Below are 19690 nucleotides of genomic sequence, written 5' to 3'. Positions count from 1 at the left end.
TAGCCAGTTTATGAAGAAGTTCCCAAAGCCAAATTTATGTAAAGTTGCAAATAAGAACTTCCAGTTAACTCTATCAAAAGCTTTTTCTGCATCTAGAGATAATATACTAGTTTCTATGTTTCTACTGTAAGAGAAATCTATCAAATTAAGTAGTCTATGTGAGTTTGTGGATGACTGTCTACCTTTAATGAAACCAGTTTGGTCAGGGTGTATTATGAAGGGGGTTACCTTCTCTAATCTTTTGGCCAGGGCTTTACAAATTATTTTGAGATCAACATTAATAAGAGAAATTGGGCGATAGCTGGTTGGAAATGCTGGGTCTTTGCCTGGTTTTAACAAGAGACTAATATTGGCTGAATTCATGTTTGGTTGTAATCTGCCGCTCTCTTCGATTTCCCTCACCATTCTGAAAAATGTTGGAGCCAGAATGATCCAGAATTCTTTGTAGAACTCTACTGGGAACCCGTCTGGACCTGGAGCTTTCCTATTAGTCATGGATTTAAGGGCTTCCTGGAGCTCCGCTGATGTTAGTGGCGAGTCCAGGACTGTAGCTTGGCTGTCTGATAATTTAGGAAGTGTTATCCTGTCAAGGAACTCATTGATCTCATTATCTGATGGGTTTATCTGTGGTGAGTACAAAGTTTGGTAAAAGTCTCTGAAGGTGTTGTTTATTCTTTCAGGGTCATTAACTATATTCCCGGTTGAGTCTTTAACAGCAGATATGGTAGTTTTCTCTTTATTTATTTTTAATTGGCTAGCTAAGAATTTACCTGATTTATTACTATGTTCAAAGTTTTCTATTCGTAGTCTTTGTGCTAAAAATTGTGTCTTTTTGTCAATAATTCCATGAAGTTCTAATTTAGCTTTACGTAATTTGCTCATTGACTCTTCTTCTGTGGATGCCTCTAAAGACTTGATGATTTCCTCTAACTCCTGAATACGTTTGTTTTCTGTTTTTTTCCTATGTGATGAGAAAGAGATTATTTTACCTCTCATCACTGCCTTTCCTGCCTCCCAAAGAATAGGTGCTGATGTTCCAGGCAGGTCATTATGTTCTAAATATAAAGCCCACTCCTTTTTAAAAAAATCTATAAAACCTTCGTCTTTAAGCAGTGATGTATTAAACCTCCAGTTTTTGCTTGGTGGGATTGTCTTCTTATTTACCAGAGTTAAAGAAACCAGAGCATGGTCGCTGACAACTATGGGGTGTATCTCAGTGTCTGAAATGTCAGCCAACAATGAGCTGCTGACTAGAAAATAATCCAAACGTGAGTGAGAGTGATGGACGTGCGAAAAAAAAGTATACTCTCTACTGTTAGGATGAAGAGATCGCCATGCATCACAAAGCCCATAATCACTCATGTACTGTTTAACTATGTTAGTGGATTGCCAATTGCGCTGAGTCCCAGCTGTACTGAGCCTGTCTGTTAAGGAATTCATCCAAAAATTAAAATCACCTCCAAGTATAAGTGGACAGTCCAAGTGTTCGGAGAGTACAGAGAAAAAATTATGAAAGAATGGAGGGTCATCAATATTTGGACTGTATATGCTGACGATACATAAGCGTTGGTTCTGTACAGATAATTTTAACATTATAAATCTACCCTCTGGATCAGAAACTGTGTCCAATACTGTGAAATTGATGTTTTTGTGTATTAAAATAGCTACACCTCTTTGCCTAGAGTTATAGCAGGCAGAGAACATGCTGGGAAACTCAGGTGTCTTAAGTTCATCTGCGGATGTGGCAGATCTATGAGTCTCTTATAACAATATTACGTCTGCTTGCACTCTCTTTAACTGATCAAAGATTTTTAATCTCTTCTCTCTAGAGCCAGTCCCATGTACGTTCCATGAGACAAACCTTAGTGCACCCATAGATGTGTGTGTGAGTAGCTAAAATATGACGCCTTCATGTGAATAGGATGGAATAAGTATATAAATGTATAAATAGTATGTTAATAAATAACAAAAAAGTAAATAATAATAATAATAATAATAATAATAATAATAATAATAATAAAGATCCAACATGTTTGTGGTTGTATTATTTGATGCATAAATTATGATATTGTGCTATGAATTTAATATATCTGTGTGTGTGTGTGTGTGCGTGCGTGTGCATGTGTGTGTGCATGTGTGTTTGCATGTGTGAGTGTGCTGTGTGTGTGCGAGTGTGCGCGTGTGCGTGTGCTGTGTGTGTGCGCGTGTGTGTGTGCGTGTGCGTGCGTGTGCGTGTGTGTGTGTGTGTGTGTGTGTGTGTGTCGAGTCTGACGCAGTGTTGGAAAGTTGTGTGGTTGTGCCATACAGGTGTAAAGGAACAGAACCAAGTAAAGAGGAAGGGAAAGTACAGATACAGTTTAAAAAAGAATGGTAAATGGCCTGTATTTGATATAGCGCCTTCTAGAGTCCTGAAACCCCCCAAGGCGCTTTACAACACAACCAGTCATTCACCCATTCACACACACATTCACACACTGGTGGGGATGAGCTACAATGTAGCCACAGCTGCCCTGGGGCGCACTGACAGAGGCGAGGCTGCCGAGCACTGGCGCCACCGGTCCCTCCGACCACCACCAGCAGGCAACGTGGGTTAAGTGTCTTGCCCAAGGACACAACGACAGCGACAGACTGAGCGGGGCTCGAACCTGCAACCTTCCAATTACGGGGCAAGCACTTAACTCCTGTGCCACCGTCGCCCCTAATAAGAAAGAACTAAAAAGAAGGGGTGATGGGGTGTGAAGTGGTGAAGAATAGGTGATCTTATCATCTAGAAAACGGATTTAGCAGCTGTTTAATCCTGACGTGATCAAACCCAGTGAATCCTGATAAGAATAATAAATGTCTGACCTGATGTTGGGCTAATACAGCCAGTCAGTCACTCCTCGCTCCTTGTAAAGCTTATTGTCCACATAAAGCTTATCCACCGAGATGACAGCTCTCTTCCCATCCTGGATAAACTTTTTACGCAGCGGAAAGAGGACCCGGCGTCGATCCAGAATCTCCTTCGGGAACTGATCATTCACGCTGAAATCTTTTCCTTTGAGCTCTCTTCCGTGACTTTTAACAAGCTCTTTCTGCTTAAAATGTTCAAATTTAGCCACGATGGGACGAGGTTAGGGTTAGGGTTCGTCCCATCGAAGCTGTATGGTTTAATGGAACAAATGCCATCGCCTTGCTTCACTTTATTCTATCCTGCTAAAGCTAGGCGTTAAGTCATCTTTATTTTATATTGTGGAGACTGGAGTTCGTAGTGATAATAAACATTTGAGAAAAGAAGTTTTAACTAATCAATCAATTAATCCAAACTTTATTTACATAGTTAATACATGGCAATGCAATGTGCTTCACTACATATCAATACACATGAATATGCTGCAGAAAAATTGGATAAAAATCTGTAGACATCAATATAAATTACAATTGCATTCACACATATCAGTCTGTATACTTCTATACATCCCTTCGTACATGCATACATACACTTCACGACTTCAGGCTTTACTGCAGAGACAAGTTTCTATGCTTCAGAACGCTGTGGCAATGACAATGAAGTCTTATTCTTCAGACTGGCCTACATGTTCAAACCAAGGGGTCACTATGGTCTTTATTTTTTTGAAGCCAAGGAGGAGTGGCTAAAATTGCAGTTCCACCCTCATCCGCTAGGGGCTGGCAGCAGGAGTGAGCTAATCCTCATTGACTCCCATGTTAAAAATGAAAATTTCACAGCAGAAATAAACATGTTTACAGCCTGGTTAAAAAAAATAAAACATTTTAGGTTTAATAGATCTAGTTACAGTCATGACTGTCACAAGGTGGGTTGGAGGAGGAGGACCCAAAATGCAGAACCGGATGAATGAGTCAGAGGTGGAAGGTAAAAATAAAAATCCTTTATTTAGGAGAAATCCTTGAGGGAAGGGAGTCAAAACACCAATATCCAAAAACAACACTCGAGACCTAGAAACACTCGAGACTACAGAGGAGAACGAGACAAGACTGACAGAGAACAATGGACCAACCAAAACACTGACAGGGCTTATATACACTGGGGCATGATGGGAGGCAGATGGGCTGCAGGTGTGTGGAGAGAGAACCAGGTGAAAGCAATTAACTAATATTCTAAGGGGAAGGAAAAACTACAAACACTGGTGGGAAAAAACACTCTAAAGAGACTAATAAAAATGAAAAGCTGAAACTATAAAAAGTTGTTTTGTTGAATTGTTTTGAAACTCTTCTGTTAAAGTGTAATGAAATGCTTCAAATTTTGAATAATTAATGAGCATCTGAGCCATGTGACTTCAGGGCTAGCTCCGGGGAAAGTTATTAGATGTTCGGCCATTTCGGCTCTCTAAACTTTAGTTTTGTCTGTGTGTTTGTGTTTGTGTTTGTGTTTGGATGTTAATCATGGAAAATTTTGGACAAAGAAGGCAAGCTGTGGTTATTGACTACACTAACAGATCATCCAAGCAGTTTCTGCTTGTTTTATCAGTAAGTCAAATACAATTTCTGTAGTTTATTTTGCTGGTTGAATGGAGGGAAATGCTGTGTCATTTACTGATTGGTCAAACATGTTAGTGGGGCTGCTGACTGGACAAGAAACTTGAGCGGAAGCCCGTTTTCTGTCTCCTGCCCGAGAAGAGTTGCTAGAGCAGGTGGCTGGCTGTTCCCGTTTCTGGGGGCAACCGACATGCTGACCGGCTCCCATGCGGTAGAGCGACGACGTTGGAGTTGTTTTACAATGTTAGCATGTAGCTAATGTCCCGCTGATCTCCACCTATGGAGAATGAGCTGATCTGAAAGGCCAGGGCTCTCGGTCACAGCGGTCTGCCTCTGCATGTAATTTAACAGTCCAAGTCCATATTAGATCTCCACAGGCGACCAGCATGACTACAGCATCAAGCGTATAAGCCCCACCCTGAGCTCCACCTCTTTTCCCATTTTTGGATTGTCTGGGCGTGGCTTGGTCAAAAGCCAGTGGTGGAAACCTCCCATTTTTGGCTTCATCTTTCCCCCGGTTGGAGCAATGGGCGGGCTACAGGGTATGTCCATATTCTTATATGGTGATGGTTCAAACTTATACATAAATTTGCATGCACACTCCATTTAGTGTGTGTACCTGCTTCTCAATATGTGTACATTAGCACAGTACACATGCAACATCAAAATAAGATAAAAACAAAATAAGTAAAGTTAAATAAAATCAATAAACAAGCACCTTAATTGTAAGATTCTCTAAAATCAATATATAAAACGAACAAGAGCGTTCCTTAAGCATAAGATTCTCTGAATAAAAAGGTTTTTAACCTAGTTTATTCAAAGTGGGTGCTCTTCTAAGATCTAAAGGCAGAGTGTTCCAAAATGTTGGGGCACATGCACTGAAAGCTGCCTCACCTGATTTAGAGATTGCATGATGGAATTTTCAGATTACCTTGGTCTGCAGACCTGAGTGACCTGATTGATGCATAGGGGACTGACGAGTCCACTATGTCCTGTAGTGCCAAGCTATTAAAGCTGTTATAACTAATTTGGAAAATAGTTAGACTAAAACATTGGTCATGGCTCTTAACAACCTTCTAACACAATATAGTGAAGATACCCGAGGGGAGAGGTGGTTGTTTCGTTATATATAACAGCTTTAAGAGCTTTAAATACCAGTAGCATCATTAAAAAACATTAGGAGCGTGCCAATGTGAAAACGTGAGCTGAAAAAGTTCTTCCCTGATGTTTGCGCTTCTCACCTTCTCTAACTATGTCATTCCACCACACGTATAAGTGCCACAATTTACTGCCGTTATAGTGGGTGTTAGCGTTTCCACTGGCCATGAAGCAGATCCATTTTGGTTAGCTTATCACCATTAGTTGTTTAATTCTAGCTAGCCTCACAGCCAAGGGCTCAGATCTGAAGGGTTTAATCTTTTCTTTTACAAAAGTTTGGTTTTAGGACATGAGGTTTCTGCTCAGTTGTGGCAATATGCTATTTATCTTTTTACAATACAGTATATCAAAAACATTTCTAACTACTATTAAAATCTATATAATGACACGTAGCATTTTTCAGAGTTCCATTGAACAACCTGAAGGGGAAGTCTTTCTGCTTCTCTCTAATCGTCTCCATTAGTTAATCCCCAACAGATAACTTCTTCAATCAAAAACAAGATGTGAGATTTGAACAAAGTCATCTTCTGTCTTTAATCAAAAATGTTTTAATGAGCATTTTCAGCACACCTCATAAGAAAGAAAGAAAAAAGTCTCAATAAGTTTTACTTTCTGTCGACCTCCTTTTGATAAGCATCTTTAAAATGGAAATCCCCAAATTTAATGGAAACTCGATTTAATGGTGTAAAAATAAGTATTTAGGTTTGAGATAAAAAACTGCAGTCTGATATATCACAAGAATAAATGCTGGAATGAAAAAGAAAACTTCTGTTCTGACAGAATTAAAGGAGTATCCATTTAATTTTGTGGGTATTTTTGCTTGCATGGTAAGACATCAAGCATATTTAACAACAGGTGAAGAAAATTTGTCGTTATTATTGTGGCAAGGTGGAGAAACGAGGGCCCGGGCGGGATTCAATCCCCAGACTCCTGGGTGAGAGTCATACACTCTAACCAGTCAGCCAAAGGGACATCCCCTTGGCCAATTAGCCAGGATGCCTGATCAATCGGGACACTGTGACAGGATGCTCACACTGTCACATTACTGTATAATCAATATAAAAGATAAGCATTTATATACATATAAATGACGTGTTTTCATCTTTCCCCCACTTCTTTGCTTGTCTTCTTCACTCTACCTCCCACACTCTTTGGTGCCCGTTGTCCCTCTTGCTTCTTGTCTCTTCTGCATCAGTTTATCTCTATTAAACCATGACTGTAGGCCCAACTGTGTGATGGTGTTTGAAGGAACAGAGCTGCAGCTCAGAGCCATCCAGGATATCTGCCCTGGAGACGAGGTGAGGAGGAAACGATGGCGTCAACCGTGCGGATCATTAATACGGTTTTATCGCCGGTCATGCCACGCCTGCTTTTATGCTCCTGCACTTTATGAACAATGTTTATTGATTTGACATTCATGGGCTGTTATTATTTATGATGCTGCTAATGATTTTTTTTATTTCTGAAAATGACATCTTCTTAAAATAATAATCATATTTGTGATGAACAGATCCATCGCTGTATATTTAATAGGTGATTTTTTAAATGTTATTAAAGGAAACCTGAGTGAAACACATTAACACAGGCTGACAGCTCCTAACTTGGCAGTGTTTCTTCACTTTTTCATCATCCCTTGTGACCGTGTAATGAGATGCATTGTGACTTTATGTAATGAGATGCACCCAAGCCATCTGGACTAAAACACACTTGCACACACCCACACACTGCTGCATAATTTCCTCCTCACTCAGTTTTGCTCAAATTTAAGTTTTATCCAGTTTCTCTGAACTACACACTTCTACATAAATCCCCTGACTAAAGCTTCTTCTACGTTCATTTCCATGCTTTCTTTGCTTCTAGCTGACTATAAGTTACATCGAGACGTTGTCCCTGACGGAAGATCGACAGAAACAGCTGGAAGACCAGTACCATTTTTTATGCCACTGTCAGCGATGTGAGTCATCAGAAGAGGTCAGAAACACAGAAATTACACCAACACTGCCCACATAGGTGTGAATGTTCTGAGGTAGAAACGTGTTTGGGTTTGGAATTGTGTGTAATTCAGAAATTTTAAACTCAGTTATAAAATTTCCCCCTTAAAGTGGTCCACTACATAGATGGTATGAAAGATGAAAATGTTGTCAGGCGTTGCATGGTGAGAGGGTGGCGCTGCGGCAGGGACAGACACAGAGTTGTGGCTGAAAGTCGGCTGTTTTTATACGCCTCAGCAGCAGTGCCGCTGACATCACATATCACTGCTTAGCCAATAGCGATGGGTGATTGAAATTTAAATACAGTGCAGACTTTTACCTGAAGAGGGAGGCACACAGTTGGTTTATATTTTAAATAAGATGTACTAAAATAACAAAATAATGACTACTGTTGGGGTTATTAGGTGAACGAATAATTTGTAAACTTTTACTTACTTTTTGATAAATAAATTCGTAAATATGGAAATATTTATCGATTTATTAATTAATTTGGATATCAAAGATATCTACGGGGCACCATCCCTTTCTAATTAGAAAGGGAAATGAATCCAAAATTATTATCAGTCTGTCTGAAGTTCGTAAATCCTTTTAGGAGCAGAGACTTTCAGCCAACACACACAAAGTCGCTTGACACAAAACTGAAATTCAGCAACCTTTATTACATCAACCTATTTTATCAAATTAATAATGAAATAATGAATAATAATAATGTGATGTAACAATCTGATATGGGTAATAAAAATGATGTTCAAGGTGTGTGTGTGTGTGTGTGTGTGTAATGTCCAAAATGGAGTCTGTATGACTCCCCTTTTGTCTCACCACTTGTGGAATGCGGGGGAGTGTGTGAGTGTGTGTGTGTGTGTGTGAGCTTGAGACCTTCAGTAAGGTGACCTTTTCTTCTCCCTCTCCAGACAAAGAAAAAGGGTTAGCTTGTACTTTAGACTAAATTTTACAGTAACTTAAACACTTCAAAAGTTTAAACCCGCTTCACAGAAATCAAGAGACAACACAAAAGATTAATCATAAATTAATCTCTAACAAAAGCCTGTCCAGCCTGGCCACAGCTGACAAACACTCCAGATATTAAACAGTTAAAACAAACGGACCTTACTTGGAGTTCCGATGGCGTATTTTGGTACGAAAGAGAAAAACCCGTCTCCTATTTTGAAGCAAATCACACTAGAAGAGACGGAAGAAGTAGTTAGATAAGAAAAAAAAACTCTTCTCTGAGCGACTTCAAGGCGTCCCTTGGAAATCACGCTGAGCCATACGATGATTCCACGCTGCTCCTCCGCGGTTCGGCGTTCCCACATGTCCGAAGCTGCAGCAGCGAGCGATTTCTCTCTAACATCAACCGAAGCTGAGAACAAAGAGATCGTTTCCCTCTGGGCTTCAGTCCTTTATAGCCCCCCTTTCTCGGCGGGCTGGCCCTCTGTGAGTTCAGAGGTCATCACACTGCTTCCGTGTGCAAAGTCTTCTGGGAAATGAAGTCTCTTTTGGCGCTGATGCTGAAATATGCCTTCTTCAGAGAAATTTTGCACAGTCTTTTGGAGAAAATTACTGCACAGTAATTTCCTCATGAGGGTAGACCCTCAACATTCCCCCTTTTGGTTTTGGGGATCGCGCCAGAGCTCGATCGTCGGAAGCACAGATGGGTTCATCCCTCATGACGTTGGTCGACTTGGTCGTCGGTCGACTTGATTGTCGGAAGCACAGATGGATTTTTTTTTTTTTATTATCTTTATTTCATTCAATAAAAAATAACACAACAGACACTAAACAATATTCATGAAAACACAATATATATTTGAATGAAAGGGAGCAGATAGAAGAAAAATCTTATTATTTCTACCCCCTTTTTAAACTTAAATATCAATTTATATTTGTGCAGTCCCTCACCAGTTCTTTCAGTCCCGTAACTGTTCACATTTGTTAATTATTATGTCCACATCAATTGTCCGTTGTCATATCCACTCAACACACGTGATTTAATGTGTAGACTGAACACTTTTAGAGTTCTTAACTCTTTCCATTCTCTGTCCAGGCAATTCCACAACTTCACTCCATTCAAAGATATACTCATTTCCTTCATTCTTGTTCTAAATTTAGGTTTTTTGAAGATTTCAAATCCCTTCAACGAATAAATGCTATCTCTCTTTTCAAATATATGCTGAATATTCTTTGGCAATGTACCTTTATTTGCTTTATACATTATATGCAATATTCTCCAGTTGACCAAATCATGAAATTTAATTACTTTATATTTTATAAATAATGGATTAGATGGAGCTGTACTATGAGTGTTGTCTATAATTCTCATTGCTTTTTTCTGCAAAACAAACAACGGTTGTGTATACGTTCTATATGCAGTTCCCCAGATTTCTACACAGTAATTTAAGTATGGCAGAATTAGTGCATTGTATAGTAATAACAATCCTTCACCATTTAGTAGAAACTTTACGCTATATAATACTGCAATGGCTTTGGCCACTTTACCTTTTATATAGCCTATGTGTGATTTCCAGCTTAGAGCTTCATCAATCATTACTCCCAAAAATTTGATTTCTTTTACCCTTTGAATTTCCATGTTATCTATTTTTAATATTACGTCTATATTTTCTTTGTCATTAAATAGAATGAAATTAGTTTTTTTAAGATTAAGTGTTAATTCATTTATATCAAACCAGTTTTTAACTTTTATCAGTTCAATATTTATCACATGAGTTACTTCATTTATATCAGACCCTGAATAAAACAGTGTTGTATCATCTGCAAACAAAACAGAACCTAGTTTGTCAGACACATTTACCAAATCATTGATATACAGGTTGAACAATAAGTGATTTGTCCCTTAGGAACGTAGGTCTCCTTGGACGCCTTTGGTCTTTGTCTTGGTCTTTGTCTTTGGTCTTTGTCTTGGATCCTGGTCAGGTACAAAAACAAAAGAGGATAGGAAACGGGATAGTCCCCACGCGCATAACGAGGAGAAGCCACCCATGCAGGGGGTACGCAATGATGTCTTCATCCATGCGAGAGGTAGTAGTGTGGAAGGAGGGAGGCCGGCGGGCAGTTGACTCCACGAGGGGACAAAAGGGACAAGGATCATCAGTCCAGTCCATGGGGACAAGGGGCATCCGTGAGGGATAAAAGGGCATCTCACCGCCAGCCATACAGTTCAGTTCGTGGAGCACGCGGTGATGTACGAGGTCCATAGTTCGCAAACGCGCATTGGCCTATGTGGTCCCAAGACTACAATGTCTCCAACACTCATTTTTATAGTTTTATCGTCAAAAAAGGTTGATTAAGGGATAACTTGCTCTTTAATAAGAGCAACGTCCTAATTGTTGACATGGAGGGGGCGGGGCCTAAAACTGGAGCTTTGTCATTTGGCTATTCCATCTACCCACCCATCCAGTGTTGGGAAAGTTTGTTTTTAAAAGACCTAGTTCAAAGTTCAGTTCACACATTTTAAAATGAACTAGTTCAGTTCCAACTAAGTTCACAGTTCCAAAAATGAACAAGTTCATTTTTAAAAAAATAAGTAGGTGAGATATTACTCTCAGAATTCTGGCATTTTCCAGTTGTTGCCACCTCTCCAGTCCATACTCATACTCAGCAACAGCTTACCCATACAGTATATTCTCAGGAACACGAGGACAAACTCGCTGTTTAAAAAACTTTTATAAAAAGAGGAAATATTAAACAATCTGAGGGAAGAACCAGACCCACATGACCGTCCATCTATCCGCTCACACATCCATTCACCCATTCACCTAGCCATAAATACATCCTTCCTTCCTTCCTTCCTTCCTTCCTTCCTTCCACCCCCCCCCCCCACCCCCCCCCCTCCAATGCTTATCCAGGTGCAGAGGTAACAGGTCCTGGAGGGAAGCCCAGTCGTTCCTCCCCTCAGTGATGCACTCCAGCTCCTCTTGGGGAATCCTGGGAGGACATTAACTCTCTCCAGTGAATTCTGGTTCTGGGGCGAGGTCCTCTGTCCAGTGGAACGCGCCTGGAAAACCTCCAAAGGGCAGCAACCAGGAGGCATTATTTTTAGATGGCCAAACCACCTGAAGTGACTTTTGATTTAGAGAAGCAGTCTCTCCTCCTCACTAAGGATGATCCCAGTCTCCCCAAGAGTATCTCATTCTTGCAGTCATCAATCAATCAATCAATCAATCAAAGCTTTATTTATATAGCGCCTTCCGCAACCCTGTCAGGAAGCCCAAAGCGCTGAACATGGTACAGTTGTAAGTAATTATATTGAATAAATCAACAGTAAAAGAAATTCAAATTACAAAATACAAATTACAAAATACAAAATGGAAATTACAAGATAGAAGAAACATTCTGGTAAAATACAAATGTGTGAAACACATTTGGATTGAGTGGATGGATTGAGTGTACCAATGAAAACTGTGGAATGGATTCAACATAATAGAGGGCCATAATCAAACATGTTCTGGAAACGCCAAGCGGAGGAGGTGTGTTTTTAGGTGGTTCTTAAAGACTGGCAGAGAAGGGGACAGCCTAACTGAGGGTGGCAACTGGTTCCAGAGTAACGGTGCTAGGACTGAAAAAGCCCGGTCCCCACGGGTACGACACCTAGACCGAGGGACAGCGAGCAGGCCTTGGTCAGAGGAGCGCAGAGCGCGTGATGGGGAGTGTCTGTTCAGGAGAGTGGCCAGATAGGGGGGACCACCACCCTGGAAGAAATGATAAACAAAGACGAGTATTTTGAATTGTGAGCGATAGCAAATCGGAAGCCAGTGCAGGGAGGCCAGAACTGGGCTAATGTGGTCCCGTTTCCTGGTCCCAGTCAGGAACCTGGCAGCGCTGTTCTGCACAACCTGTAGGCGACGCAGTGTTGACTGACACAACCCTGCATATAGAGAGTTGCAGTAATCAAGCCGAGAAATAACAAAGGCATGCAGTACCCGCTCTAGGTGGGCTCTCGACAGCATATGCTTGATTTTAGCAAGGCGTCTCAGGTGAAAGAAACTGGACCGGATCACAGAATTGATGTGAGCATCAAATTTAAGTCCAGCATCAAGTTTCACCCCCAAACTGGTAACAACTGGTTTTGAGTATGGAGAAAGAGGGCCAAGATCAGCATAACGATCCACATTCCTGCTGTTGGGGTGAAAAACAATGAGCTCTGTCTTTCCCTCATTCAGATGTAGATAGTTGGACATTAGCCAAGACTTCACCTCATTAACACAGGAGACAAAGGACTGAATAGAGTGACCTTTCTCCTGACACAATGGAGAGTAAATCTGGCAATCGTCAGCATACAGATGGAATGGTAGGCCATGTTTACGAAAGATTGACCCCAGAGGTAGCAGATAAATGGCAAACAAAAGTGGACCAAGGATCGACCCCTGCGGGACCCCCCACCGGAGCCCCTCCCAAGAAGAAAAACATCACCCAATTTAACACAGAATGTCCTGTTTTGGAGATACGATCTAAACCAGTCCAGAGCTGACCCTTTGATCCCAACCCATCGTTCCAAGCGATCGAGTAGAATCGCGTGGTCAACTGTGTCGAAGGCTGCTGTCAGATCTAATAATAGAAGCAGCACAGATGTTCCCTGATCTAGTGATAAATAGATGTCATTTAGGACCCTCAGTAGAGCAGACTCTGTGCTATGGCCAGACCTGAACCCTGATTGGAAAACCTCAAACAGATCAGAGTCAGCTAAATGTGAGACCAGCTGCTGATAAACGACTTTCTCAAGCAGTTTAGATGTAAAGGGCAGGGTAGAGATAGGCCTGTAATTTTCTATCACAGAGACATCAGCACCAGGTTTCTTCAGGGTCGGCCGAATAACTGCTGCTTTCAAAGCAGCTGGGACAACACCTGTGCTGAGGCTCCCATTGATAATCTGACCAAGTGATGGGCCAAGGCACGGAAAGGCAGCCTTCCAGAGACGAGGCGACAGAACATCAAGTGGAGAGCCAGATGGCTTCTGCCTCGCAACAAGCTTACTCAGCTCAGAGTATGAAACAGTATTGAGGGAGCTCAGGGTGGGTGGTGATGGAGGAACTGGAACAGGGTCAACAGAGTTACCAGAAATGACTGCTCTAATGCCCGACACTTTATCAACAAAGAATTTGTGAAAAGCTTCAGAGTTTCCAGCAGCTGTAGGAGACATGGAGCTAGGCTCCTGATACACCAGAACAGAGTTTAGTGTTTTGAAGAGAATCTTAGGATTATTGGAGTTTGTCTCAATGATGTCTGCAAAGTAGGCCATTCTGGCAGCCCTCACTGCATCCTGATAAGCAACTAGAGATGCTCTGAACAACTCACGCGAGACCTGTAGGCCATCCTTTTTCCACTTTCTCTCAGAGGATCTACACGCCCGCCTACAAGCCTGTGTGACATCAGAGAGCCAAGGCTCCCTCCTAGGCCTAGACTTGCTAAGCTTGAGAGGGGCAACCACGTCCAGCACCTGATTACAAAGTAAATCAAAGTGTTGTGAATAGTGATCAACGTTAGATGGATCTGGGTTAAAGGTCTCTAACCTTACAGACATACAGTCCATAAACTTTGAAATAGTTTCTGCATCCAGGGCTCTGAACCTAGTAGCTGGAGCTTCACACACAGGGACAGGACATGGCAACGTAACATCACAGAGTATTGGAGAGTGGTCAGAGAACACAGGAGGCAAAGTCACAAGGTTCATGATGGGTAGACCATAAGAGATAACCAGGTCCAGGGTGTGACCCCTGGCATGAGTTGGGGATGATACCCATTGAGTTAGATTGAATGAATCTAGCAAATTAAAAAAACCTTTAGCAAGCACATTGTCAGGACAGCAGATATGGATGTTAAAATCTCCAAAAAATAGTACATAATCATATTTTAGGATGCAGTCTGCCACAAGATCGCAGAAATCATTAAGGAAGTTAGAGTCAGTCTTTGGAGGGCGATAAATCAGCACGACAAGCAGGCGGGGGGAGATGCACAGCTCAAATAAGCACAGTTCAAAGGAAGAAAATGACATGGTGGGTGTAAGCTGTTTACAAGGAAAGCTGGATTTAAAAACAACAACCAGCCCTCCACCTCTGCCCCGTGATCTGGGGATATTAAAACACGAGCAGCCAGGTGGTATGAGCTCGAGTAGGGGACTTGTGTCGCCAAACGGGATCCAGGACTCACAGATGCAGAGAAAACCCAGGTCATGCTGAATAAAAAAGTCACGAAGAATAAAAGTTTTGTTCAGCACAGACCTGGCATTGACCAAACCAAACCGGTTCTGCAGCGGGGCTGCAGCACAGAGATCGCGCACGGACCCAGTCCCCTCTAACTCTGTGCCCGTAACCGAGCGCAGATTCTCCCAGCAAACCCCAGTCTGGCGTGATCTTCGAGCCGATCGGCCGTGGCGCGGTGCCGATACACCATCAGAGCCGGCCGAGTTCCCTGGGAAGGGCGCCGAGTAATCCAGGAGACATCTCGGAACCATCGGGTCAGAAGCTGGGCCGGATCGGGCCAGCCGCTTGTTCAGGGATCCAGGCCGACGTCTCACGCGCCGGCTACCTCTCTTTCCTCGTCTTCTCCGATGCTTCCTTCTCGAGCTGGGGCGGACAGAGGGCCGACACATCACGGCTTGGGTGGAGAGAGCACGCGGGCAGTTCAACCAGCAGCATCGTCCGTGAGGTTCATGGCTCACACAGCCCAGTTCCCAGCGCGCGCTGCCGGCTACATCAACGGAAGGACGAAGCCTCAGCAGCGCAGCTCGATCATATGTCAGCAGAGAATCCACACCATTCAAAAAAGGGATCAGCGACAAGAAAAGTGCATAAAAGCCAATAAAACGCCAATAAAAACCGATAAAATGCAAGGCATCAGTGCGTAAAGAGGACGAGCAGCTCGCAGCGTGACCGTGCGCAAGCGCCATCTTACTCCCTCAAAGTCAGATCAGTCATGATCCAACTCTCATAATCATAGGTGAGGGTTGGAACTCAGCTCAACTCCTTCTTCACCACAAGAGAAGAGGGCAAAGCTCTCATTAGTGCAGACAAAACCCCTGATGTCCTGCTCCATCGTTTAGATGAGTTTAGCTATTATCCTATTTAACTGTCATTGCTACGGTCACTTTAATAACAAATGAAGCACTTTTAAAAAATACTGGCTTGATCCAATCCTTAATCTAATTTCCTCACTTACTAATATTATCTTGACAGTTTAATCATCCCCACTTGTCCCTATTTCTGCCTCCTATACACACACACACACACACACACACACACAAGCGCGCGCGCGCGCGCCTTTTGTATCACGCTTCTCACATCATGTTATCAGTGCATAACATATCTCAGTGTACCTTCTCCTGTCCCCTACCCTTTCCCACTCCTTCACTCTGACATTCATTCTTATCTCTTGCTGTCCTCCTCTTCCTCTCCATCACTCTGTCACGCTCCACCTCTTCCCTTCCTCCGTCCCTCCCTCCATCTGCCTGGTCACCTCCTGAAAAATGAGAAAAATTATCTTGTCTTTCAGCTACACTTTTCTGTTCCATCCATCCACCCTGCTCTACCTTCCTGCTCCAGTATCATCTTTTTGTTTATGCTGTTGTCACCTTTGTCTACAGCTTTGCTCTTTTAATGCTGCAGCATATGAGACACTTTCACAGCACAGCAAAAAATGTACTAATGCCTTTGTGTGAGTGTGTGTGTGTGTGTGTGTGTGTGTGTGTGTGTGTGTGTGTGTGGTTGAGATAAACAAGAGTGAGTTGTTTTCTGGGACTACCGCATTCATGTTATACAGCTGACCTTTGTGTTGCAGGACACGCACAGACACGTTCTCTTTCTTTAATCTCCAGCTGATGATGGCAGTCTGCATGTTGTGAGTTAGTTGCCATAGCAACAGATGACTGTTGACATCAGACACCAGCGGGGTGTCTTTTGGGTTATGTTGTGTGTGTGTGTGTGTGTGTGTGTGTGTGTGTGTGTGTGTGTGTGTGTGTGTGTGAACTTAACTCTAGTAAACTGACTGCATATTTTTATGCAATCATGCAAATCTAAATGTAATCTAAAGATTATTTCTGAACCCTCCTCTTTCTCTGACATGTTGCACATTCTGTCACACGTTTGCATTTAAACCTTTCCGTTTCTTTTGTCATCTCATCTCTAATTTGTGCTCTGTAATCATGCATAATCTGTAGATTTGCACCATTAGTGTGTTTTTAGTTAACCCCCCCCCCCCCCTTCTTTTATCAGGATGGGCTCATGCTGTCGGGGGAAGGAGAGAAATGCCGGCTGTTGAAGGAGGCTCTGCCGAGACTGGAAGGACTAAAAGCAGAGTCCAGAATCCTTTATCTTTAATATTCTCTGAGCCAGATAATTCCCTTCTGTTATCACAATATCAAAATGTCTTTTAGATTTTTACTTTCAATTATTGTTAGGACCAGTCATTTTCTTTGAAATCCTGGTTTGATATTTTTGCTCATTTGCTAACATCAAAATTGGTTCAAATACTGTGAGGGAGGGACTGGGTTGAGAATGCTTTCAGAAATATAAATGATTGTTTATTTTTATCACTTTACAAAATGCAATGTGAGTGAGTCCAAATATGCAGCCAAAGTCATTAAGAACTATCTTCAACATAAAGAATAACAGGAAGTCCTGGTAGTGATGGTCTGGCCCACACATATTCCAGATCTCAACGTCATAGAGTGTGTCTGGGATTATATGAATAGACAGAAGGATGTGAAGAAGCCTACATCCACAGAAGATCTGGGGTTAGTTCTCCAAGATGTCTGGAACAACCTACTCGCTAAGTTCATTTAACAGCAGAATAATCTTGTATTATAAAATTAATCATAGAATAATCTTGTACACCAAAAATTCATGATATCAAGTCTCAACCCATTGTTGCCATTTATATATTGATAATCACACCAGTGCTGAAATTCAGCAACAACGCACGACCTGTGAGTGTGATATTGTTTATATACAACAGTTCTACCTGCACATTTTATTTTTATAACAACAATAAGCAACAACAGATTATGATTTGTTCATTCATTTAATCATTTATCAGGCTTTGCCTACACAAATAGTCCCAACACGAAATGAAGACTCAGACAAGGCTGTTGCTAGGCAACACAAACATTTTCTACAACAACGGTTAGAACGCTTGTGCACATCGGAGTGATACTTTTTGTAAACAGTCCCAGTGTTGTTATAGTCCAATATCAGCTCTCTTGGACAGTCTCTTGACCAATCAAATCACTCGGTCGCAACTAACTGTTGTATAATTGAAGGCATAGCATAGTAACTTCATCAAGAATTGGCTGACTACACGACAGACGATGTAGATGTCATTTTGCACAGCTGCATCGTGTTCTTGTGACCTGTAGCTGCGGATTACTACAGTGCTTTGTCATGTCGGCTCCTGTAATTCTTTGTTTGTGTTAGTTATTATTTTCATTTTTAGTCAATATGATTATTGAGGTCACAAATAAAATTAGGATAAATATTGAGAAATTTTAATAACTCTTTAACATAAAATGCTAGCTGTTACCATTCACGTACATTGTTTATGCTAAGATAACCCTGTCAGAATACTGCCAGATTAGGAGAATGAGTGTTACAAAATGCTTTTTCCTACTTATCTAACTCTGGAGAATATGGTGACACAAAATTTCACTTTGGGGTGGAATACCCCTTTTAAGACAGTGTTTATCAATTCTGGTGCTCTACATGTTTTCTATGTTGCCTTTTCAAACACCAGTGTTTCCCTGCTTCCACACACACCTGACTTAAATGAGTGGGTGATTAACAGGCATCTGCAGCACTTGATGTCTTCATGAGGAGCCAATGCAAATATTTAAATCAGGTGCACGTATGGAAAACATGCAGGACATGGGGTCCTGAGGACTGGAATTGAGAAACACTGATTTAAAAATAATTTTTTTTAGAAAATAGTACAAATAATGTTGCGTTCAAATCTGTGTTAATCCAGAGGGAAATTTTAAAAACAAGACAAATACTTAAAGGATTATAAGACTTGAGCCAACAGAAGCACATGCTCGTATCGTGGGATTGCCTCCGGATCGTCACCCTGATCATAAAACGCATGCATGAGTTAACATTACAGCAGCAAAGTAAATTAATTAAAATGCCAAAAGACAAATTTGCTGACTTGCTATAATCTTAGATCACATTAGAACGTTTAAATAAGCTACTAGAGGTATTACTTTTTCTACTTGGAGATAAGTTCAGACACTGGCTGCCAGTAGAGACTTAGGACATGATTAACTGAGCAATTAAGACTCTTAATTAAATGTGGGGCTGTGCTTTCATGTTCATAATTCTGGCTCTGAGCAGTTTTCATCATAACAGAAAAGAGAAGAAAAGACAGGCACTACTTAATTATGTCTTTACATAAAACAGTATTAATAACTTTATGCAAAGTGGTTCTCATACATACTTCAGGCTTTCCTCGGCAGTCTCCAGTGTCACTCTCCTTTTAAAAGCTTCTAGGATCAGTGTTGCTTTTCCTTAATTCTTCATCTAGATTGGGAGGAGATGTTGGAGGGTTGTAGTCATCTGTTGTCAGCTGTTAAGGGTGATGTCCCTGATGAGAACCTCTACAAGCTGAGGATTACAGACATGGCTCTAGACGCGTCTGTTCACTTGGGACGCTGGGAGGAGGCTTTGAGATACGGCGTGAGGACTCTTCCAGCGTACAGGTAGGTAGTTTTTTTTATCTTAATCTCAGACAGGCGACTCTCACAGGATTCCCCCAAAAAAGATATTAGATTAAATACACTTGAATCCCTGGATTTGTGGAAGTTTTTCAGGTTTTATTGGATTAATCGTTAAAAAATACATCATTCACCCTTGTAAATACTTGGATGTTTTGATCATATAAGTTAATTTCTTATCTGTGCAGTTGCATGCTTCACTAACCATTTGTAGATGAATTGAAATGTAAATCTGCAGCAGCACAAAGAAGCAATCGCCCAAATGATGGACGGTTTCACGATTACTCAAGGACGGCTGATGTTTGACGAGTCAGTATTGTGCTTATTTACAACA

At 41.5% G+C, this 19690-nt stretch overlaps 1 protein-coding gene across 1 annotated transcript in view; it reads left to right on the top strand.

Moving 5' to 3' along the window:
- smyd3 (SET and MYND domain containing 3) overlaps window positions 1–19690 on the top strand; it is a 127387-nt gene that overhangs the window by 98689 nt on the left and 9008 nt on the right. Inside the window, exons 7-10 of the mRNA XM_015952772.3 lie at window positions 6848–6950; window positions 7513–7623; window positions 16865–16952; window positions 19167–19341. Coding sequence (XP_015808258.3) covers window positions 6848–6950; window positions 7513–7623; window positions 16865–16952; window positions 19167–19341 — 477 coding nt within the window. The remainder of the gene's footprint in view (window positions 1–6847; window positions 6951–7512; window positions 7624–16864; window positions 16953–19166; window positions 19342–19690) is intronic.

This window comes from Nothobranchius furzeri, chromosome 9 (assembly GCF_043380555.1).
Source record: "Nothobranchius furzeri strain GRZ-AD chromosome 9, NfurGRZ-RIMD1, whole genome shotgun sequence".
Lineage (NCBI taxonomy): Eukaryota > Metazoa > Chordata > Actinopteri > Cyprinodontiformes > Nothobranchiidae > Nothobranchius > Nothobranchius furzeri.
The sequence above is the reverse complement of the archived record's forward strand: the minus strand, read 5'-3'. Positions and strand labels throughout refer to the sequence as shown.